Source organism: Aythya fuligula, chromosome 1 (genome assembly GCF_009819795.1).
Source record: "Aythya fuligula isolate bAytFul2 chromosome 1, bAytFul2.pri, whole genome shotgun sequence".
Classification (NCBI taxonomy): domain Eukaryota; kingdom Metazoa; phylum Chordata; class Aves; order Anseriformes; family Anatidae; genus Aythya; species Aythya fuligula.
The window spans coordinates 185,423,044-185,447,511 of NC_045559.1; the positions used below are offsets into that span (position 1 = coordinate 185,423,044).

A 24,468-nucleotide genomic window follows, 5' to 3' on the forward strand; every position below is an offset into this window, starting at 1 on the left:
GGGGTTTAGGGACATGGATGAGATCCTCCTGAGCCTCCTCTTCTCCAGGCTGAGCAGCCCCAGCTCTCCCAGCTGCAGGATGTGCAGGTGTCTCTTGTACTGGGGTCCCAGAACTGGATGCAGCACTCCAGATGAGGCCTCTGCTCCAGGGCTGGGCAGAGGAGAAGGACCTTGGCCTGCTGGCAACACCCCTTATACAGTCCTGAATATCATTGTTCACTGTGCCTAGTGGGGCAGAAAGTTCTGGGTGACGTGGGAGCCAAGAAGAAGCTCCCTTGAGGGGATGAGGGATGTGTGTGAGAAGCAGAAAAGAACCAGCCGCAATATGGGCTTTTCCTCAGAGAGTGAGGTTGCCATGGTAGCTGAGGTTTGCTGCCTTTTCGGCCACTTTCCAGCCACTTCCCCAAAGGGGTATCCTCAGCAGTCCCAGTTATTCTTTGTAAACTGGACCAGAAGTGGCAGAATGGCACAAACTGTGGGTAGGACAGCGGAGATTTCAATGGGTCCCGGGGACCTGTTACTGTCCTTCAGGGTGGAGGGGCTGTCATTCACTCAGCTAGTCCCATGCAAAGCAGGCAAAATGAATAACAGCAAGCAAAATAACAGCCCAGCTGTTGGAGCAGGGAGTTTATCTCCAACTCTCAGGGAAGGTAGACGGAAAGTTATCTTAGTGAAATGGAAGGCAAATAAGGGTTTGAATACAACCCTGCAGTTCTTCTTCCTTGCCCAAGCTGAGGTAACCACAAAACAGAAGAGGCAGGACAGAGAGGTAAAAGGGAGGCAGATGTCGTGCTAGATTCAGTCTCCAGCATTTGTTTCATGCTAAGGAGATAACTATTTTCAGACACAAACCACAATTTACTGACATAGACCAAGGACTCAAAAAAGTGATTTCAAAGCAAATCTGTAAATTAAGGAGGTAGATGATGCTAGTACCAGCTAGTAATCATGAAAGATCACTGCAACAGCTATAGGGGTTGGGCTGTTCATAAATGTGCACAATCCCACAATGAAAGCAACTTATTCCCAGAGGAACAGAAGGTTTCACATACTCAGGAGGGCAAGTATATGATTAGAAAATCTGAAACCTGATAGAAATATATATCAAACTGGATTGTGATTCATTCTGGCATAAATGAATGATGAAAAGACAAATCACCGAGCATGATTTGTCTGCAATAAAGTTAATGGCAGAAGTAGTCAATAAAGTTGGATGTGTAATCATGTTGTGAAAAATATAACCCTGCTTCATGTCATCATTTGCTTATTTTTACTACATAAGGCACCAAAGCAAACAGATTTGTAAGTAATCAGTAAAAAAGTGGGATTGGCTCTGCTGACTCCAGCTGCCTGGTCTGTTAGAAAAGTTTTTTTCTGTTTTCCTGACAAAGAGGTGTAAAATACATCACTGGTGTGATATCTGACTCGAAATCTTCAGCTATCTGAATTATTCTTTATTAAAATTTCTGCATAATTTATAAGATGGCTGCAATAAGCCATATACAGAGCTGCTACCTGTCCTCCTCTAAGGAGAAAGGTGGCAGCATTAAAAGGCAGAGTTTTATCCCAAAGGGGAAGTTTGCTCAAATCAGTACCAAAAATGTGTTAAGTCATAACAAGGCAGAGAACAAATTCTTGGAAATTATGGGGCAGAGAGAGAAGTGATTAGGTATAAAAGAATGGGGAAGAGTAATTTTGTCTTCATTGCAGCTGTTTTCATCTGGGACCTGAAAATGGGGGGCTGAGAAAAGTTAAGGTGGAAAATTAATTTTTGGACAAAATCTCACTTGCTGCACTCGGCAAACACCAGTGGAGTCAGCTTGGCTTGGCGGCGATGCTCCTGAGGCAGCCTGAGCAAATTTCTTTTTTCTTCTTCGGATGTCGAGAGGTTTTTTTTTTGGTTCTCGGAGCGCTGCTTCGAGGGCTCCCCCTCGCGGTCATGCAGCCCCCAATTCCCTCAGCTGCTCCTCTTCTGTCTGGCGTTTTAGCCCCTTTAAACCAACTTCTTTGCTCTTCTCTGCACACACTCGAGGACCTCGATGTCCTCCTCGTAGTGAGGGGCCCCAAGCTGAACACATCTCTGCTGCACCTGGTAGCTGTTTAAGACGAAAGGCTTCAGCTTGATGCCTTCCCTGGTCAGGAAGAACATTTGGGAAGGTTGAGCCAGAGTGTGGCTGGCTTCCCCAGTTTTTGGCAGGCAGCTTTAGTCATCCCCCATCCAAGCATAAATCTCCGAAGTAGTTCTGTTAGGTCAACCATCTGGACACTGCGTCTTTGGTTGATATCTGGCCAGTAGAGTCAAACCTTTATTCTCAGAAACTTTCCATGGGAGCCTGCTTTTTGGCTTAGAATTGTAAAATCATAGTCATCTAGGTGGGAAAAGACCTTCAGGATTAACAAATCCAATCATTAACCTGACCCACAAAGTCCCACCACTAAACCATGTCCCTTGGTGCCACGTCCACACATCTCTTAAACACCTCCAGGGGTGGGGACACCACCACCTCCTGGGCAGCCCGTTCCACGGCTTGGCCACCTCTGTGAAGAAATTCTTCTTGATGCCCAACCTAAACCTCTTCTCCAGACTAAACAACCCCAATTCCCTCATTATCTCCTCTTATGTCTTGCTTTCTGGTCCCTTCACCAGCTTCATTGCTCTTCTCTGCACGCACTCAAGCATCTCGATGTCCTTCTTGAAGTGAGAGACCCAGAACTGAACACAACATTCAAGTGTGGTCTCACCAGTGCCACGTACAAGGGGACAATCACTTGTACTGGCATTTCCCCGTGTATGTGCCTACATAACTTGATGAAATCCTGACTCAGTTTATGACAACTAGAGGTTTGTCTGACTCAGTGAGAGCAAGATTTCTTCTACTGCATTTATTTTCGTATAACCCATAAAAAGAAAATGAAGATGGAAAGCAGGCATAAACAAACATTGTTCAGAGCAGCAATTTTTTTTCCATTCCAGTTTCAGTACAGTTTGGCAATGCAAGGCATGATTGTGCATACTGCATATTTGATACTCCTTACCCAGTGCTCTCAGTCTCTGCAGCTCTTGCTTTGGACTTTGGGGAGGGTGACTGCCTTGCAGTCCATGGCACCGATCTCTGCACAGGCCAGCTAGCAGCTGGCAAACCAAGATGGAAAATGGGAGTGTTGCCATTTTCCCAGTATTTATTTTCTTGATTCTGCTTCTGCTGGAAGGCTCATTCATGCTTTTATTTTCTGTTATGTCAAAGTAATATATTTCTCTAAGACCTGCACAAGTTTAAGCCACCCTTTCTTATCTCATATAAATACTTCTAGCATATCACCCTTTTTTTTTTTTTTTTTTTTTTTCTTCTTACTATACAGCAGTTGGAATCATCTCAGTCCAAAATATCCTTTCTCAGCCTAAAAACTTTCCTGGATTCACACAGGATAAAGGTAGAGGATAGAAGCAACAAGCTCTAGCAGTTAACAGGACAGGGAGTGCAGTTTTCTGCCGGGCATAGGCTGCTTTCCATCATCCTCCAGTGGGAGGGCTGGAAACCTGGCTTGCAGAGGTGTGTGTATGGTGGGGAATCAGTATGCTTGGTGTAGATATGTTCAAGAGCTTTGTGATTTGTTTATTTTTATCTTCCTTTCAGCCCTGCACCTTGCTCTAAGCCCAACCATCTCAGGAGCTGAGGAAACAAACAAAATAAAATAAAATGAGAAAAAAAACAAAACAAAACCAAGACCCGAGGACATAAATCTCCCAAGTCATCAGCAGAGAGATGTTATTTTGTGATTCACTGCTTATTTGTACTGTTAAGGGCTGGCTTTAGGGACTGGTGGGAATCAGACACATTTCACCCAGCAGTCCTACTTCTGTTTATCTTTTCTTTTGTTTTGTGCAGCAATGGGGCTGTCATTACTCTATCACTCCTTTAAGGCCAAATAGTGAGATTTCAAGCTGCAGACCCAGGAGAAAGGCTCATATGAAGCATTCCAGACACATCATGCTGTTGAGGCACTAGAAACTTTTCCATGCTGCCCCAGCTGGGAGCTGCCCAGGGTCTGCAGGCTCCTGAGTTGATACAGAGCCATTGGGATAAGGCAGGAAAAAACCGTGGTCCTTCCTTCTCCCCCTGCCTTCAATTTCTGCATCTTCTTTCCTCAAAAGTGTGAATTCTAGGCTTGTTTGCTTCCTGGAGAGGCAAGTGTGACTCAAGGGAAGATGCATCGACCCTGTCCCTCCCTCACAAGTTTCTGGGATGCAGAACTAAACCAGGAAGGCTCAGGAGGGTCTCCAGCGAGTTTGACAGATGAAATACAGTCCTGAAGAGAAGGAAAAAGGAAAGACCAGAACTTGGGTCCTTGGGTGAGCTGAGGGCAGGCTCTAAAAGCAGATAGAGAGCTTCATTTTGCCATTGCCCTGGGCAGGCACAAGGAGTGTTTGGAGAATGTCTCTGACCTGACCTTCCCAATGGGCAGGAGGGAGAAAATATTCTACAATATTTGGAGACATACTTCTAAAGTGCGATGTATCAGTACTTTTGAAAGGTTTTCTGAATCACTTTTTCACTCAGTTTTGATGCACAAAGGCAGAGTTTGCAAATACATGATGTATCTGTGTATTTCTTCTGCCTTTTAATAAAAAGATGCAATCTTTCTACAGTTTTGCTGCATTTTATTTTTATTAAAATGGTTATCCCTGGCAGAAAGATAGACAGGATTACATTTGTTTCCTATTTTTGTTTTACAGTTCTTGTTATGACAGCAATAACTTTCACTTCTGCAATGAATCAAAATATATCTGAGATTACATGTGTATTTATCAGCCAGAAGGATGAAGGTTCAAGAACACCAAAGTCATCAGTATCTTCTAAGGTAATCTAACAGAGAACAAGTTGCTTATAAAATATTCCTGTCCATTCCAGAAATACCTTCCCAGAAGCTTACAACACCCTAACCCTTTAGCCTGTGGGGATGTCACAGTCAAAATAAAGAGAGTTAGGAAAAAAAATGCTACAGAAAGTTAAAGGGAAATACATATCACAATTCATTCTTTGAAACTGTAAATAGGTAAGTATAATTTTTCTCTAAAACCAAGTCGTTAACTGCTGCCTTGAAGCTATCTCTCATCAGCTTGCCTGAATACTGCTGGAAATCAATTTAAAAAGCTACATGCCCTCATGGGATAAATGGTCTGTGGGGATTGGCAAGGCCATGATGTGAAGCAATGATCACACACAGCCATAGCTGAACACCAACACGTGTGCCTCAGCTGCTAGGACTGGTGTGGAAGCTGAACCCTCTCCCACCACCAAAGCCCATAAATCCTTATCTGGTCTAATCCTTGCCTGAGAGCCCAAAGCTAGGTAGGGAATCAAATATGGAATCTTTTCCTTCTTTCCTGCCTCCAAGTTTTCTGCCTCCAAGTTTCTAAATGGCAGGAGGTCAGTAAGAGATGGTGTGCTACTAAGTTATAAAGAAGCTGAGAGCTACGATTAAAGTATTTCCTGAGGATTCTTGTTTCAAGACAGGTTTGTGAAATCTTTTTTATTCCTGGAAAAATAAATCAATAATTCAGATAGGTGAGAAGCAGACTAACAAGTGAAAGGTGCCAACATCTGTCCCCCAAACTGTAGTGGTTGTCTTTTAAATGTAAGAGTCTGATGTAGTCTCTCTTATCACAGACAGATAAGTGAACATCTTCTGGCTTTCTCTGGTCTCAATAATATTTCAGTCATTTTAGATGAAATCCCTTCTATTACAGGTATGGTGCTTCATGCAGTATTTCATCAGCTTTCATGATCTTGATCATATAAAGTACTTTCCCACTTTCCCACCATGAAATTCCTAATGTGTCATTTCTATTTAGTACACCAGCCAAAGCTGTGCTGTCCTTGTATCTGAGGAGGCAGAATATGGCTGTTATCTCTAGATACCTCTCAGATCAAGAAAAGGGAAAAAGAAGGAGCAAGGAATGAGCATAACCACATCATTTCCACCTCCCACTCACTGCCCAGGGTGCCTGGCCAAGCACAGCATGTGGCAGAGGAGGCAGCAAACCCTGTCTTCATTGGATAAACTTCACCTGACACAGTAATGGAGACATTTTAGGGCTACTGTTCATGTGGAGCTATTTAATTGCCACCTTTTGCTGCAGCTAAGCTTAGGGACTCATTAATCCACCATCAGTTTGCTGCATGCCTGTAGAACATTTTCCTTCTGGCTGCAGCTCTCCTTTGGATGTAGACAATGGTGAGGAAATGGAAGGTGTGAAGGTACCCAGCCCAAACCTTCTCTGCCCACTAAAGCCCACAAGGAGCTGAGGAGCAGTCTAGTCAGATGCTGTGATGACAAGCAGTGGAATGCTAAAGAAAAAAAATATATATTTATCTAGTCCTGCCTTTGCACTGAGGTCTCAAACAGAAAGATGTTATTATAGTTCTTCTCTGTCTTCCTATGGTTCTACATGAAAGGAAGCAAAAATGAGAGTAAAGAATAACCACTAAGGGAAATTATCATGTTTCTGGCTGAAGTTGTTCTGTGATGTCTGTCTAGAGAGCAGAATTAACTAAAGCAACAGGGATCCTATCATGTTCCCTTGTGCAGTAGAATTTAACATATTTATGGATGTTTGACACTAGAAAAGAAAATGAAAGTATGTTGAAGGTGTTACTTTTGTGTAATTTCTATTCATATTTGGCAATTAGGAGGCATTATTAATTTATGAAAGCTTTTTCCAGAAGAACACCCTTTTAAAATATTTGAATATGAAAAAGCAAATAAAGCTAATTGCTACCAAATACATAACAATCTGTTCTCTCACATTGCAGATTTCTAATATTTTGGAAGATCTCGGGTGCTATTTGAATTCTCAAGGAACAGAGAACATCTATGCACCAACTAAAAATGTGGAAGTCGATGTGTTTGAAGATATTGAGTTAAGAGTGATAATGAACATTTCAGAGATCATTTCATGCCTTTGGTTCTTTAAAGAGAGCCAAGCTTGTAAACCTTCATTGGACTCGGAGAACAGGTAAGTCAAGGGATGTTCTGGATCAAAGAATGTATGAGGGATCATTTCTTTCAGGATGCAAATGGAATGTTTTCTGTGTGACTTTTCTTGTGTATAATAATAATTTCATGTTATGCATTTTTTTAATCTTCTCATCTTTCTTAAATGTTGTCACCAGTCAGCATGCTGCTGATTGTTGATGTGTACACAGCATATGTACTTAAGAATCTTAAACTCAGAATCATTAGAAATAAATTCAGTCTTTTAATTTGTATAGCATCATGCATGGAGGTCTCCAGGAACTTTCTGACACTGATCAGTTTGAGGTTTGCAGTGTTCATGTGAGGAAAAGGTTTTGATTTTATAGTTAAAGCAACTGAGGCATGGAGAGGTCTGTGATTTGTTAAGGTCACGGTGCAGACCAGGAACAGTGCCAGCACCAGCTTCTCAATTTTTACAGCCAAACTGGGGGTGGAAACCGAGCCCAGGTTATTGCCTCCCATTGCAGGACATGTGGGATGGGATTGTAGGTAAAGCATTTCCCTGTGGACTTCCACAGCTGTCCTAAGCTCAGGAAGCTCATCCTTCCCAATGCTCAACGTTAGGTATGTGCTTGGGTACCTGTGGCTGTGAGGTCCTATGTCCTTCATGTGTAGGAAGATACATGAAAACACTTCAGGTCACAGGGTGCTGTGTAAATAATGAGCTCTAGCATCTCTGAATAGTTTTTATACACAAAGTACAGAGCTAATGAACCAGATGCTTTTATTGTGTCTGCTGCCTATTACCTTCCACATAATAAATACAACTTTATTTTCTCTTTTACAGATATGTTACTTCTTTGGCTTTTTCCCAAATAAGAGAAACACAGGCTGGAAAATACACTCTCTCGGTCATAAGTAAAAACAGCAATTACACCATAATTGTTCCTGTTTTCATCCGCAGTAAGTATGGCTCAGATGAAAGGAGTCACTCCATCAGTAGGTCCAAGGGGAGAGGCTCAAGTTCACCTAAAACAGTGACCTCCCACTTTTCTTCATGAAGCATCTCTCTTTCCCAAACACTTCTTGTCGCCTGTTGAGCCCCACGCTGTGTGCCAGTTTTCTCACATGCTGCGTTTCAAGAGCCCTCCTAGATATGCACAGGACTCAGAGTTGTCTTCAGAGGCTGAAGTCAAAACCACAGACTGTGTTGCCGCATGTGAGCCAGCTTTCACTAGTCAATAAAACATTCAAATGAACAAATAAAGATGTAAATGTGCACCAGCCCTCTTCTCCCCTTCGAGAGATTTCCTCCTGTGCCAAAAGGGACAGACCAAGAGTGGCTTTTGTGTACTCCCAAAGCTCGCGGGCTGGACTTGTTTACTTGTGTCTTAACCTATTCATTCTCCGATGGCTCCAGGGTAAAACACAGCAGTGCTGCAGCTGCTCACACATGGTTGCATGAGAAGCTGGCATTGCAGCTGCTGAGCTCAGCAAGTCATGGCAGAGCACATACACGAGGTGCAACTTCTTGAAAGGCTCACAGGGGGAGCAGATTTGGGTGAATTGCCTCAAGGACCATGCAGGGGATATCCCTGGGGAGAAGGCAACTACTGCAACCAAGTTCAATTTTCCATTTATAAGTAGGGCTGTCCAAGAAGTATTTTTTTTTAATGACCTATGTTGACATGGTTTTTTAACAGAAGGAAAATAACATTATTTTGTCTGCAAAGGGCCAAATTTATATATAAATTTTGAAAATTTTATAGAAGAGTCAAAGGAAAAAAAAATCAATCCAAAGAGCTAAAAGTCTGGCAAAGTTGATAGGACCAAGCCCTTCTAGAGACAGATTTAACAAGAAGCATTATTACTTGATTTAAAAACAAAACAAAACAAAACAAAATAAAACAAAACAAAACTGTGACTAATCACAACTTAATCAACATTTTTAACCCTTCATTATTTGTTTTTGGTGTATTTCTTCTGATGGACTCTTTTCTCCCTCAAGTTTCAGAAGTGACACCTCCAATTTCTCCTTATTTAATTTAAAGACCTATTGCATGTCCCAATTATAATTCTAACAGCTTCATTGAGGGGGCAGGCTATTAAATATTTGATTAAAATTTACCTTCACTTCCATAGTAATAGGCTTTAGAGGTTAAAAAATGTTATTACTTGTGCAAGCAAGAGCAGTTCAAAACAGCCTCGATAAAGATCTTCTCCATATCAATTACTTGGGTTGTCTTCTCTGTTCTTGTGGATCTAATGTCATAATTACATCTCATAAAATCCTTCAGGCAAGTTGTGAACCCTTCAACTGAGATGTGGATCTCTATAGGTGAAAAAAAGCCTTCTAGGCTCAGCTTGTAAGAGAGAAATGAACAAGGAAAGTAAAAAGGCAAAATATTAGTTTCATTTTATCATGTTGTTTTGCTGGAAATGAAAGAATGACTCTAAAGAAAATGTTAGTCTTTCGTGTGGAAGTTTTAATTTCATTGTAAGATGAGATAAAACTTGGCATTTGTCCTTTTGAGTCAAATCTTAAAGAGTTTTAATGCATTGATTTTTTATACTTAGACCAAGTCTGAGCCTGACAGGTTCAGGGGACTGGAGCTGCCTGGAAACTTTCCCTCTAGGTTCCAGATGTGCAGTGGAGGAGGCTGCGGGTGGTCAGAAGTCATCACCCCCCCAATGGTCCTCCATTGTATGTCTGACCTGATGGAGCAACACTCGACAATCCTATCTGGAGCAGAGACTTTGTAGTCCCAACAGCTGTTCCACAAAAGGCCAGGGGCTTGGGATGTGATTTTGGAAGGCGTCTGTGCTCTTGTCCTGTGAGGTGAATAGCAGCCACAGCAAGTTAACACCTCGGTATCAGCCTCAGGATCATCCTCTGGTGTGTAGAAGCAGGTTTTTGATAGCAGGGACACTGTGCATTTAGCAATCAAGACTGAAAAGCTTGTGAGACCAACCCTTGATATCCCCAGGGTAGAATCATTTTATTTTCCCTTAGCACTGAAAGCTCGCGAAGCAAACTACAATCCTGTGACTTCATGTGCTGTGAAAAGAGCAAAGCACTGTCTGTTTAAAAAAAAAAAAAAAAAGTCAGCATTTTTAAACATTCACATTATTTTTAACAGATAAACCAGGCAAACCCTATTTCAAGAGGAGTGGAAAACTGGATGCTATAGAGTGCATATCGGAGAGCTACCCCCCGCCATCTGTGCAGTGGACGTTTTGCAAAACACCCGACAGGAGGTACAGCATATGTTTATACACATACTGAACCTCTAGGCTGGAAGTTTACCATCTTCTGACAAGAAGGGCAGAGACTTTGTATTGTTTAGTGTTCCTGGCAGGTTGGTTGGATTATTGAAGAAGAGCTTTAGGGTCAGCATGTTTGCAGGAGAACGCAGTGGGCTCTGCTGGTTTGCACATCCATGTGTCTGCATGACTCACTCTTGGAGCGTTGCAGCACATTTTTCTTAGAAATGTTGGCTGTTGTGCTCTTTTGGAAACTTCCAGCTGTTGGCCTGGAAATGCTGTTCCAGATTCTGGTATTCTGATGTCACCAAAAGAGATCAGAAATATCTCCTTTCCCTCTAGCTTTTCACATTTTTTGGAAGCGTGTTCACAATGAAGCTGGGGAGATGTTATAAGGAATCATATTTTTCCTATCTAAATGATTTTTCCCATTCTATTAACATATACGATTGATTCTATTAACTGTGGGAATGTGTTCAAATAAGCTCAAAGGAAACAGCCCTCAGTGTGTTTTGTGCAATGGCCATAGGCAATGCCTTGCTCTGCTGTGTGGCAGTTTGGGATCTGGGTTTCATAAAGGTTACTGGATTTGCAGCAACTCCTGCCAGCAGGAATTCAGAGATGTGGTGTGAAAGCCCAACCTCTATCATTTCACTTTTGCCCAGATTTTAGTCATAGAATTACCTGTTTATGCACCAGTTTGAGCATATTCAGGTCATTTCAGCTCATTTTTCTGCCTAGACTGTGACATTTTTATTTTCTTATCTTTGCCTTTCTTAGTTCTTTTTTATTCTGCCATGTAAGATCCAGTTTTCCCACTATTGTTTGCATATTCTCATGGTGTGGAGATTTATCAGATTTATTCTCTTGAGGTTAACCAAATGAGTCAATGAATAATTGTGCTTTTAATTGCAGTTGCCTTAATAAAATGCATGAAGGAAATAGAGGAGAAGATGGCATACAGAAGGCACAACATGAATTAAGTCAGAGAGGACTATTCCAAAGTTATATATGGTGCTGTGCAGCTAATGACCTGGGCAGAGAATGCACCAGCCTGTTTACTATAGGTAACTACCCTCTAGAGTATATTCATGCGTGAGCTGGACCCTGCCACTGGAGCTCATCCGAGTACAGTTTCTGGACTCAGCTATTTGTTCATAACCACTGGAACAAATCTAACAATGCCTGTGATTGCTCTGGGTTGTGTTTAACTAGAAATTCTAACAGCTATCTGTGGTCTCTGTAAAAAATGTCTTGCCCTTCTGTGCTTTCTAAACAGCTATCATTCATTTCTGCATGCTTTTAGGACTGTCGCAGCGAAATGTACTTCAAAACATTCTTAAAACGTATAAATTTTGTTTTGTTTATCTGTTGTTTTTAAATAAAGCTGACTTGAACTAAACTCTGTGCTAAACTGTGCCCTAACATAGCTTGTAGATTATGACAAACATTTGGGTAGAGACATCTAAATCCATCAAATTTACTGATTTCATGGTTAATGAGTAATTTCCTCAAATTTTAATTGTCATTACAATATAATAATGGATGTCTGTAAAGTATTAGAAGAACAATTATTGATTTAAATGAGCATTGTTCTAGGCAGCGTGACAGCTGTTATTTCAGTGCCTATGTTTTGCTTTGTAGATTTAAATGAAAGACAAGCAGCACCTCTACCTGAATTACTCCTCAAAGTCGGGGAACCATTGCTGATCAGATGCAGAGCTCTTTATCGTAACTATAAATTCAGAATAAATTTGTCTTTTGAAAACAAAAAAGTGCAGCAGGTAAGAAAAAAGGGGACTTTTAAAAAATGGGTAATACTGGGCACTATCAACGGCATAATTGGAAATCTCTGTTGAACACCAGGATCGTAGGTTTGATGGGTTAGATTATCTGACAGACCACTCGGCTATCCGGATCCAGTACGTGTTTGCTTCAGCAGCAGAACGAGGCGACAGTGGACGTTATACCTGCTCCTCTACAGTGCATCCAAATCAAACTGCTCTGGTTACAGTTTTAGGTAATTCCATCCCTGGCGTTAATTCTGTCCCTTGGCTGGTTGCTTTGCTTTGTTTTCTATATGGCAGATCTTTGCTCGCAGGTGTGCAGCATGTGTTTGTAGTGATTTCTCAGGAAAAATCCTGTCTGCACTTACTGGCAGCCTAGGAAAGCCAAGAGATTAGTCTGAACTGAGTCATGCAGGTACCTGAAAATAATGAACTTTTTTTTTTTTTAAATATATATTGCTTTCCAAATAATTCCCATTAAATTAGGATTAAAGTGCTTTTAGAGGTGAAATGTACTGGCACTGTTTGGAGGTCTAGCCCACACGATTGTTTCAGTGTTATTTCTCAAAGCACAGGCTGGGATTTGGCTCGTGTTATTGTAGGTGACTCCCAGCCAGCACGACACAAAGCCACAACAGCTTTGGGGACACAAAGCAACAGGGAGCCATGCCTTGATGTTCCTGGGCAGGGGAACCCCTATGCCATCAACTCAGATGTAGGCATCTGCAGAGCAGATACAAAAAATTGGAGGTAAAGCCCTGCAGAAAACACCATTTCTGGAGCTGGCCAAGAATATAAAATGCATGACCTGCCCCATGTTTAGCTCTTAGTGCTCTGTGTATTAGCCTGGCCAGAGTCTGGAATGACCAGTGGCTGGTCTCAACTGCTGTGAGGCAGAAATGTCTTGCTGTGGTTCCACCATGGGCTTTGGGATGTTGTAGTCATCACCTTGGTCTTCTCCTCAGCACATCCTCCCACGACATCTCCCTATAACACACATAGGGAACCCCCACCCAACCTATGAGCACAGTCTCTTCAGGCACTCATTGCTGTAGTACAGAAAAAGAAAAGGAAAAGGAAAAGGAAAAGGAAAAGAAAAAGAAAAAGAAAAAGAAAAAGAAAAAGAAAAAGAAAAAGAAAAAGAAAAAGAAAAAGAAAAAGAAAAAGAAAAAGAAAAAGAAAAAGAAAAAGAAAAAGAAAAAGAAAAAAAGAAAAAGAAAAAGAAAAAGAAAACAACACAGAAAATCTATATCAGGTCTGATCTGGGTCCACTGGGAAGCAATCAAACAAATGCAAGGCTCTTGGTGGTGGGCTTTCTCACCCAAAATGCAGGGCAAAAGAGAGAGGACCTTTGCTTCATCTTATGGCAAGGGAGTGACTGACAAGTGGCCATTTGAACTTGCCAATAATTTAGGGAAAAGGAAACCTGGGGAAAAATTTTAGCTCCGTAACCTGTGGAACTGGTAGCAGAATGAAATCTTTTGCATGAATTGTGAATGTAAGCACAGAGATCCCATGAACAGCTCGTGATGACAGACCTGGCAAACTGCCATGCAGGAATGCTGCCGCAGCCATGATGGATAGGATGGAAAACCTGAAGCTACAGAGACAACTTCTGCAGTGTTACTGGCTGGTCTACCTGTCTTCTATTTTCCAGGTACTGAAACGAATCATCCTCCTAGCACCAAGCTACACAAGGTCTGAAAATTCAGAAAATCTAATGCATACCAAAGGAAACATCATCCTACTTAGGCAACATGTCCATTTAAAAGCCAGCAGCCTTACAGCTAGCCCAGAACAGCCTCAGCAGCAAAGCTTGATGTGGTGGAAATAATTTGGTGGAAATAATATGCTAAATAGGAATAGAACTGGAAATAAGGAAAAAAAAAAAAAAAAAAAAGCTGTAGACATGCTGCTGAAGTATGTATTGGGATACATTTTCTGATGGACATGCATGGAGCTGGGATGTCCAGCCCCAGGGACAAGGCTTTCTGAAGCAGCGACCATGGGGCTGACTTTAGATGCAGTTGCTCTCAGAGTGGACAACACCTAAGCCGGGGATGGTAGGAAGTGAGAACACTTACCCCCGTCTCTTCAGAAATGAGTTTTCCTGTGCAATATCCTCTTTTCAGCTTCTGCCTACTTCTGAGCAGGAAGTTCTGTAAGGGTTTACAGGAACTGAGCATGATACCTGGGCATGTTTTTTTAGACATAGCTTCTTAGTAAACAGAAAAGTAGGGGTGAGGGTGCAGTGTAGAGGTAGGGTGAGACCTTCTTTCTTAGTGCACACTTCAGAAATACTGGCTTCTTGGGTCCCTTAGCTTTCAGGTCTGAGTAAGCATCATATTGACCAGGGATATTTGAGTTACTCTCCATGGAAGGTTGTCTTTCAGAGTAATGCCATTTTTAACTGAATTGTTGTTTTCATTGCATTATTGACTGGGGTACATCAAACTGTGGTAGTTGTACTCTCTTTAATCCCCTTAGGCCAACAAAACCTCTGGGGACTCCTTTGCTTTTCTGATGAAGAAATCTTTTTGTTTAATTTTGTGGTGAATTGAAGTGGGGGGCTGTTGCCATACCTTCCTATCAGCTGTGTTTCTCTCTCCAAGGTTATATAGGATGCTTCTGATCCACCAAAACTTTTAGCCTAATTTATTAATGGCAACCATTGCTGGTGTGGATCTGTGCTATCACTTGAGGTTCAATTCCAACAGTGATATATATAGCAACTTCATTCTGATGTCCATGTCACAGAGTAGCAATCTCAGAAATGATCAGCATCCTACCTTTAAACCATTGCTGTTCCTGAGTCAGTACCCATAGCTACACCGAGAATGGTCATGATGTAACTTTACCAAGCAAAAGCCTGATTTCTTTGGGATACTCTGCATTGCCTGGGGAGCTTGGCTAGCATGACTACACTGGCAGGTGGTCTTCTATGCTCTAATAACCTCTTGCAGCAAGACAGCTCTGGTTTGCTCTTTGCTGCTTGATAATTCACCAACTTATCTCATCTTGTGCAGTTGGTCAGATCAAGCAGGGATGTTTAGGTCACTTTAAAGCATAACAGTGATTATGCCAACAACTGCAGCTGCAAGGCTCTTTGTTTCTGCAGGCCTTATGTTCAATCTCCACCGGTGTTGAATAAATAATTATTAGCACTGTGCAATCTAGATTCAGGAATATGCAAGCTATTTTCCAACACGTTAGGTTTAAAGCAAACAAATAAACAAATAAACTAAATACAGAAACATGGAAACTTTGGTTCCAGTCTCAAGAATTTCAGCTCACCTCTCTGTTATTACTAAATAATGTTCACTATTTCTTTGGCAGAAATATGTTTAAACATGCCCAAAAAATGGTGAGCCAAGGGAAAAAAAAAAAAAAAAAAAAAAACACTACATTTTCTGAGTTCTTTTCCAAAGAAATGTCATGCCCTGCTCCAAGATCCCTGTGTGCACTCTGGAGAAAGCCTTTACTCTTGGCCAGCTGTGCTGTTAACAGCACACGTACTGATGACCTTGTACTTGGAAAGATGAGGTCCAAAAGAGCATTGAAAAGACAAAGGTCCAATCTATAAAGCAAGTAAGCCCTTAATATTAAAAAGGAGGAGAACAGTCATGAAAGGAATTGCTTCTTGTTTTAAAATACTGATATTTTTGTGGTTTGCATGGGAGTTTCCAGATTGCATTTTTTAAACCAGTGAAGTTAGACACAAAATGCGCCAAACACAATATAGTGTTGCAACCAAAAGAAAAACACTCCAAAGAGAAATCTCAGCCCAGTCATATTGCTACAGTGAAGGTTTTTTGTGTTTTGTTTTGTTTTGTTTTGTTTTGTTTTTCTCACCACATGCCTGATTAAACACTGTCACAAGTTTCCTAGAGGTTCTAGCATCTGCTTCCTTGAAGACACCCAAACTCAACTGGATATGGCTCCTCGTCTAGTTGGACCTGCCTTGAGCAGGAGCTGGACTAGACATCTCCAGAGGTCACTTCCAACATGTATGATTCTGTTATTTTTTTGGAGCTGATCCTTAACTCTGCTGATGCCTTGATGGACCATGTCCTCCTACAAGTGTAGTTCAGTCTCTTTGGTTGGGATTCATTTCACCTCATGAGACATCTAGCCCCAGGAATGATTCACGTTCTTCCAGCTGCCAGTGGCATGAGGAAGGTATTTCCAAAGAGCATTTCAGTACATCTTTGTTATCATTTATATCACTATAGGATATATCTGGACATGCCTATCTTATTCCACTGAGGTCCAAACAGGTAGCTTAGGTGGGTCACTGAACCTCAGACAGGTCCACTAGGTGAAACCAGTCCCACCCTAGCAGGGAAAGTAGCAGCAGCACAGGGTTCACCCACACCTTCAGGACGCTTTTTCACATTCCTGTTGTCTTTCATCAAATACTTCTAATGAGACGGAGAAACAAATGAGCAGCTGTAAGGCTGATCTGCAAAATCGTTAGCTCATTTCAGGGAAGGAGGAAGAATGAATATCAACATCTGATTAGGCTGGTGTTATTTTTTTTCCCTGTTAGATGTAGCTGTTAACACCCATAAAACACACATAAAACAAAACAAAAAACTCATGGAGTTGGTCCGGTGGTTCTGTAGGGTGGGTGGGGAAAAAGTGTCAGAGGGTTTTGGAAGTGCTCTGGTCTGACGGAAAACACAGCTCTAGCAGATATCACACAGACCCAGATCAGTTGTCTGGAGCTGAACAGAGAGACATCATTGCAATACTATTTTTGAAGCACTATCTTTTGATTAAAAGGATGCCTTTTGTGAAGTAACATGGTGCTTTTTGTGTGTGTATGTGATAACTAAAATGAAAAACATACAGATGTCAAAATTCATTCATTAAGCAATCCAGCCTTTTTATCACAATATCAATACTCTCTCTTTTTCAGAAAAGGGATTTATAAATATAACTGACTCTAGAGAAGATTTTGAAATTGGTGAAGAAGACTTTTGCTTCGAAGTTAACTTTACAGCATATCCACCAGTTAGATGCATGTGGCTATTTTCCCAAAAAATGTTTCCATGTAAGCAAAGTTACAGTGCAGATGGACGCAGGTACTGGAATATTTTGTTATAATTCCAAATCTTTCCTCTTAGTGTCTCATTTGAACAGATTATTTTCCATATTTCATACTCTCTGTATTTTTTAATATGTGGATGAGCCAGGTGATAAAGACATGTTAACAAAAGCTACTCAAACATTAGTTTGGCTTTCAGCAGCAGTTTGTGTAGATAGCTTATAGTATCACTATATTCTCCACTTCAGAATAAACCCTTTTGTAAGTTATGCATCCAGCAACCCTTTAGGTTATATGAAATTTGCCATTCCCATTCTCTTTGATATAATTACTCAATTACAGCTCCTCTGCAGTTTTCACACTGGATCTCATGTTCCCCTTTTGTCATCCTGTTCTTGATGATGTTCCCAGTATCTTTGCTACTGCTCAAACCAAACCCAGGGCCCTGTAGTTTCCCAGGCTTAGATCTATTTGGCTCTGTCTGTGCCACAGAAACATACCGTTCTGCTAATTACCCAGGTCATGTATTCTTTCGCTGTTGCAAAACATGTTTTGAATAAACCTGTTAGTTATCTACCTTTTCTGTTATTTCCTAAAATGAAGTTCTGGCATGAGTCCTGTTTAAGGCTAATGTTTTCTCCATTCCCTAGGCTTTCTAAATTCTTGATAACATTATCTAATTTCCTTCAGAGTTTCTTTCAGAGTAGTCCCATGGCTTTCAAGGTAACAGCTCTTATTCACCTTAGTGAAAAAAAAAAGCCAAGCTGCTCTTGTGAAGTTTTATCTTTAACATGAAGCAAGAGCTAGGCAGGAGTTAATGTGCCCACACTGATTTCTTCTCATATTCTTAAAATCTCTCATCATCTTCTTAAACCTGTGTTATAGCTTTGATTGCACTTCTTAAGCTTTCTTTTCATAGTATTTTAGTACACTTGATTTTATCCACTAGCTTGTTGAGTCGTCTTTGCAACAGTCTGGCCTTTTCATCCGCATCAGATGGAGTATTGAAGTCAGACCTCTGCATGCTTCAGAGACAGCTCAGTTCAGATCAGTAAATTGTCATCTCCTGGCAATGGCCACAGGAACTCTGTCCCTGCTGATAAAGTGAGGGCTGTCATCAAACTTTGATAGTGCTGGGTGGGTGCTGGTGACTAATCTGCATGCCTGATGTGGGCTCGGCAGGTCTGTTCTTTGTGGTCAAGACTGATTTTGGAAATGAGGTCTCCTGGGACCACCATGAGCAGTTGCTCATCCTTGCCTGATAATGCCAAGTTTATTTGCTTTGCAGTTGTCATAGACTGTCTCCTCACTGCTGGTAAGAGCAGGAGTCAGTTTTGCTCGGACAATTGGGCAGCTGGTGTGAATTCAATACAGATAAGAAGAAGGTGCTAGGGACTGGGCCAAGAATAACAATGTTGAGAGCTCTTGACACAGCTTAGGTAACCCCATTAATCAGTAAGGTGCAGCTGTCCTGGAATGTGTGAGTCACTTCGGATAGCTTCTGCAGCCCGGAGGAGACGATCCCCTCCTGCTGGACAGGGGAGAGCCCCACCACCGTCCCAGAGCTTGAATGGGAAGGGACAAATGTTTAATTTAGCTTAGTTTTCCACAGAAACAGCAAGGGGGAGTGGAGTGAAGGGATTGTGCCTACAAGCTGTAGTACTGCAGATGCAAACATGATTTTAAAGCATATTTCTCAAAACAACACAAAAAAGGTCAACACAAACCTTATTCTATCTTTGCATATTTTAGTTCACTTCTGTGTAATCCTATCTCCCAACACTTCTACTTTATTCCTTTCATATCCTTTTTCATTTCCTGTTTTTCCCTTTTTTTGATTTCTGCCATTTCCTTATCAAACTGTTCCTCCTAAAGATCATATTAACTTTTATTAATTAACTCTGCCCTCCTCTTTGGCTTTTGATTTCAAGTTTCAGTGATTCATCATTCCTGTCAGTGCTCTTCTGTGTTTTCAGAGATTGTTTCAAAATTTCCATTTAATATTTGCTTTTGTTGTCTCTGTGTTTCATAACACTGCAGAATTTCACTTCCCTCCTAAGATCAAATGAGTTTTCATATACAGAATGATCTCTGGTAAATTTATATTATTTATCTCACATCCTCTTACATTTTCAGGTACCTAAGGCATTCTTTTTTAAAGATTTTCTCATTATTTCATGAGAAATGAAATGCCTAGGTTTTCAAAAGCAGCAAGTGATTTGTGGTTTCCGTTTCCTTTGGCATCTATTTTGAGGCAACATAAAAGGCATCTTTTTTATTTATTTTATTTTTTATTTTTTTTAAATCCCTGATTTCAGGGACATCTTTAAGGTCATTTCAGATGAAGACACTCAAAAGTGAGTAACTTGATACTGAGATGCTTAGTCAGAAGGCAAAATTCCCAGTGGCTTCTATGTGATTTTTCTTGATTTTTAATTGCATGGTGATACTTGGTGTCTTAGTTCATTTATAAGTATCTTGCTTAAACATCCTGGTTTTAATTCTCTAGATTTCTTCCAAGCTCATTATTGCTTTCTGTTATTTTGCAATTGCTAGTATGGACTGTCCTTTTTTCTGTCTATTTAAAACTCCCTGATATGACTGCTTGCATTTCATACTAAAATTGAGTGGATGTCTGCTACTCAGTTTTTGTTAACATTCAGCCAAAATGTGTGCATGTAAAATGTCAACAACTAAAGCTAAAATGAATTTTTCTTAAGTGCTCTTCTAGTGTTGAACTGCAAATCTCCCATTTAAGTCTGACAACTATCCTGACCTAGCCAAAAGTACAGAAATTGTATGCCAGCTTTGTAAAGATGATATATTCCCTTCCTTCTGTCTATTCCTGGCTCAACAGGTCAGTCCTGCATCAGTCTTCAAGTCCTCTGCAATCCCCTTTTCCATCATCACAAGCAGGGTTAGAGTCTTGCCTTATTTCCATCCTTTGGGCCAAAGGAATAGGGGCTGGTAGAAGGCTGCCCTTCCTCCTGCAGAATTGTCTTGATGGTTGGTGCTTTGTCTCAATGACATTGAGCTTCTGATGATGATCTCATTTCTGAGTTCCATCAGACCTTCCGATCTGGAGAGGTTTCTCTTGCATGATCCTACTATCTCATTGTTATTTCCTAATACTTTTGTTCATACCAACCAGAAATAAACATTGGAATCCTTCAGAGAGTAGACAGTTTGACCACAGTAAACCACAATCCTTTGCTGGTCTTAACATCTGAGCCAGAATGCGTTATATACCCTGTCTTCCAATGGGTTGGTAACAAAATCACAACCCTACAGCCCATATGCACTCCACAAACTATTGAAAGTTACAGAAAAACTGCAGGATGAAATCAATACTGTTGGGAAAAAAAAAAAAAATCCTCTTATTAAGACAGTTACATTTTGTCTGAATTAATGTTTAATAAAATAATTTAGTCTGGATTAATCATTAGAAGATACTGAATTGTTTCAAACATATATATGAGTCCTAACTACATCTAAAATATTTTGTTTTTAATACTTTCTTTTGTCTTTTTCCTTCCTTTTCTTTGCTCCACAGCATTTCATCAAAGTTCTGCAACCATCAGCACCAGTCTGGCATATATATATTTTATGCTGAAAATGATGATACAGTCATGACAAAAAGATTCACTTTGTATGTGAGAAGTAAGTGAGAAAACAATCCCTGTAAAGATGTGGCTAAATCTGGGAGGGATAATCTTGATTTCTTACTTAAGATTTTGCTATTGATGTAAATGGAGCTTATTTGCTGTTTTTCCCTTTCATCGTGTCATACAGAAGAGGAGATATAATTGAATATTCATTTTCTCCATCCATTTGGGGCTCAGGAGGCTTAAATTCCAGAGTGATCTCTGACTAGATATTGAATTAAACTGTCTTTGATTTTCCAAGGAAATCAATACACTTGAGTATCTGACTATGCATTTGAATATCTGATTTCACCAACTGCTAGGCTCCTTCCTAACATCTCTTATTTAGGCACTTTGATTTAGATGCTTTTACCTTTAATAATGAAGTCTCATGTTCTCTGTAACAGCTATCTGGGAGCATTTTTGACCTCCTGTACACCTCAGCAGAGTGCAGCAAGATAGCCTAAGTCCTAATTAAATGAGTACAACTGGACCACTGGGAATGTCCCTACAATTAAAATAGTAAGGAGTGACTCCCAGCAAGAAATGTCCAGCTGCCACACAGGGCTGGTGAGAGGACATCCAGTGTGGGGCTGGTTCAGTCCCAGCCTTGGCTCTATAGCAGATGGAAGGCCTGCCCTCTATCTCCGACCAACACAAGTAATACAACCCACAAATACATCCTTCTCCAGACCCCGCGCCTGGATTTCTTTAACGCTGTGTTGTGTGAAGAGAATCACATTTTTGCCTCGTGTCCTTCCATTTTTAGCAAAAAAGATATGGAAATGAGGTGGGGAATACCAAGGAAGTCTCCGCTTATCAAACTGGAGGAGGAAGTTGTTAGTTTTTTTTCTCCTCCTCATAGTTTACCATCAACAGGGGGAACAGAGTAAAAGAACTTAGTCATATACTGAAGGAATTAACACTTCTAAAGAAAACCACAAGGCCTAGAAGCCCTGTTAAATACAGTGGCTGCACTCTAACTCCACGGAGCCAGAATATGTGTGACTACTGTAGCGACACAGTGACAGGAAACACACCCGTTAGGTGGTAGCTTTCTGTGGTCTGTGTCTTTTTTTTTTTTTTCCTGATGCTATTTGTGAGCTAGTGCAGTTCGTCTGGGGGCTGTCTGGTGTGCAACATATCTGTGTGGGCTACCCCTGCCCGTGAGCTTGGCTGGTGCTCTCCGTTGTCTCAGCACTGCCACGTGGCTATGGCATCTGCCTGTTGCTTCAGGTACATGAGCAGCCAAGTGAGCCAAGCAACCAGGCTGAATCCTTGCTGTCAGGCAGAAAAGCAGAAGTCAAGACTTCCAATTTTGGCCCTTTCACTGTTTTGGTCTGGCCGTACCCATACAGAGAAGTGGCTGCTCCCCTCAACTCACCCACAGCCCCAAGGCGTGGGACATGGAGGAAGGAGGAGAGCTGAGGCCTGCAGCCAGCTCCCACAGTGGCACGCAGGTGGGTTTTTTGGCACCCACAGAGGCAGCTCGTGGTCTGGCTAGGTGTAGAGTTACCATGTAAACACAAAGGTTTTGGCCACCGAAGTGTTGACAGAAATTGTCTTGTGTCACCTTGTTGCAGGAAAGCCTGAAGTAACAATGCAGTTATTGTTCAAGCAGATCTCATGCGTCGCTGACAGCTACCCAGCCTCATCCTGGGTTTGGAGAAACTGTCCTGATCTGAACTCATCCAAGTAAATAGTTTTATCTCTTTTTGACTCCTTGTGAAGACCATATCTGAGCTATCCTTGATTATATGAAGACTGGCCTGCACAAACTGAGTGCAAAATGCACTTGTGACCATTTGGAAAATGGTATCTTGTGGCCCAATCCAGGGGAACAGGAATCACCAAAACTAGGAAGAGTTATCAATATTTTTGTTGGCATCAAAATAAATCTGGAAAGATGTGTATCTCAGGCTCTTTACACTCAAGTAACACACCTAGGTTTATATCTACAGTTAGGTAGGTAAAAAGTCCAATCTAAGTTTTTCTCTTTGCCTGTCAAAGTTGTGGGCCATTCAGGAAATGCATTGCTTAATATGGGCTCAATTAATTGGTTAAGCTTTGGTTAATATAGCTGTTACAATGACCCAAAGGCACTAAAGTCAGTGAGAGTGTTTCCAGTAAAGTCAGGGAGAATGTTTCCATTTCCTCTAATTATGCAGGGCAATGAGTCAGGCCCCAAAATTTCATGAGAAGCTGAGACCGCTTTATGAATTCTGCAGCTTTTATTTTAGAAATGCCAAAAAAATAATAATCCCACAGCTGTAGAAGAGCACCAGGTCAAGTTATCATTTGGAAGATTATGGATAAAGCTCTGAGTATTTCAAATAGATATGAAAAAGATATCTAAACAATTTTCTTATCCGTACCTCTGAGAAGGCTTCCTAACATCAGTGTGTTTGTGCAGAAACTGAAGAGTGAAGAAAACATCCAGCTAGCAAGTTTCAATTTCTCCTTAAAACAGCTTTCTGGAAAAGGAAATGCTGTGATTATTTCTTTGCTGGAAACTTCCACACGTACAAGCTAATGCTATGTGCAGTGCTGAATGAATTTTAATTTATTTACTCACCTACTAATTTATTTATGTGGACAGTAACTTAAGCAGTAAGTTGATGAAAGATAGAAAAGCAAAAAGTCAAAATTATCTCTGTGTGGGCTTCCTTTCCCTAGTGTACAACATTCTGTATTTCTACATATGAGGTCTGAAATAAGCCACTCATGTAGGGTGGATGTTTTCCATCTTAGGCCTTAAGTGAGAGAAACTTTATGGCTGAAATCACATCCCTGCAATGGAAGGAGTCAGAACTTTTACTCTGGGTTTGTGCTGTATTTATTGTTTTAGTAGCAGCTCATTTGAAGCTGCTCAGTGACTGAAATGATGAGGTAAAGGTAAAAGCAGTGGAAATGGTTGCAGTAGGGGGCTGGACACTGGTAGAAAGTGAGAGTGAGCTTGGGGTGGGAGGTAGAGAGCCTATTTCATCCCCTGCCTGCCCTGCCATGTCTGTATATGACACTGGCAGCTACTCTGAAGCCTCTCCCTAACAGTGACAAATAAAAAAAAACAACTCGTCTATCTTTTGCTTCCTCCCTTCCAACACAGATGTAAGGCCTGTTTTGAAACATCTCACCTTCTCCCCTGGGAAATGCCAATGTGAGCCAAAGATCAGAATTGGTCTCCTTTGTTTTCCAGCTGCACGGAAAAAATCACTGAGGGGATCCAGAGCTTCTTGCCAGAGAGGAGATCCCTTGGGTCATGGATTTCAAGCAGTATTTTAGATGTGAAGGAGACAGCAACAACCTTCTCTGTTGAGTGCTGTGCAAGCAATTCAGTCGGCTCAGCCTGCGAAAAGAGCTTCATTAACCTGTCAGGTACCATTAATCAGCGTTTTATTACAGGTTTTCTCAGCTTAATTAAAGCTGGCATGGTAGAATTAGTGGCTTTATTTATTTATTTATTTATTTATTTATTTATTTATCTAAATGACTGGCCATGCAATGGCACTACAGGTAAAACACAAGCACTGTGTGCATGCAGTCTGGGGAGCATTGAGTGGATAGGGGACACGTGTCTCTTCCCTAGTTCCAAAGCAGGGGCTTCCTTCACTAAAATGGGCAAAAATGTCACAAAAATGGTGTAGGATGGAGCTATGGCAATACAGGGTCTGATTTTCTATTTCCTCTTCATAATCCCCACCTGGAACCTGGAAGCATCAGTTTGGGGAAGAACTGAAGCAGCTCT

General features: G+C 41.1%; 1 protein-coding gene across 1 annotated transcript in view; it reads left to right on the plus strand.

Annotated features, from left to right (window-relative positions):
- Positions 1-283: 283 nt before the first annotated feature.
- FLT3 (fms related receptor tyrosine kinase 3) overlaps positions 284-24,468 on the plus strand; it is a 33,667-nt gene continuing 9,482 nt past the window's right edge. Inside the window, 13 exon segments of the mRNA XM_032207203.1 lie at positions 284-344; positions 1,315-1,353; positions 4,736-4,860; positions 6,816-7,018; positions 7,826-7,941; positions 10,119-10,236; positions 11,158-11,309; positions 11,887-12,026; positions 12,109-12,262; positions 16,951-17,116; positions 20,633-20,739; positions 22,307-22,418; positions 23,920-24,098. Coding sequence (XP_032063094.1) covers positions 284-344; positions 1,315-1,353; positions 4,736-4,860; positions 6,816-7,018; positions 7,826-7,941; positions 10,119-10,236; positions 11,158-11,309; positions 11,887-12,026; positions 12,109-12,262; positions 16,951-17,116; positions 20,633-20,739; positions 22,307-22,418; positions 23,920-24,098 — 1,672 coding nt within the window.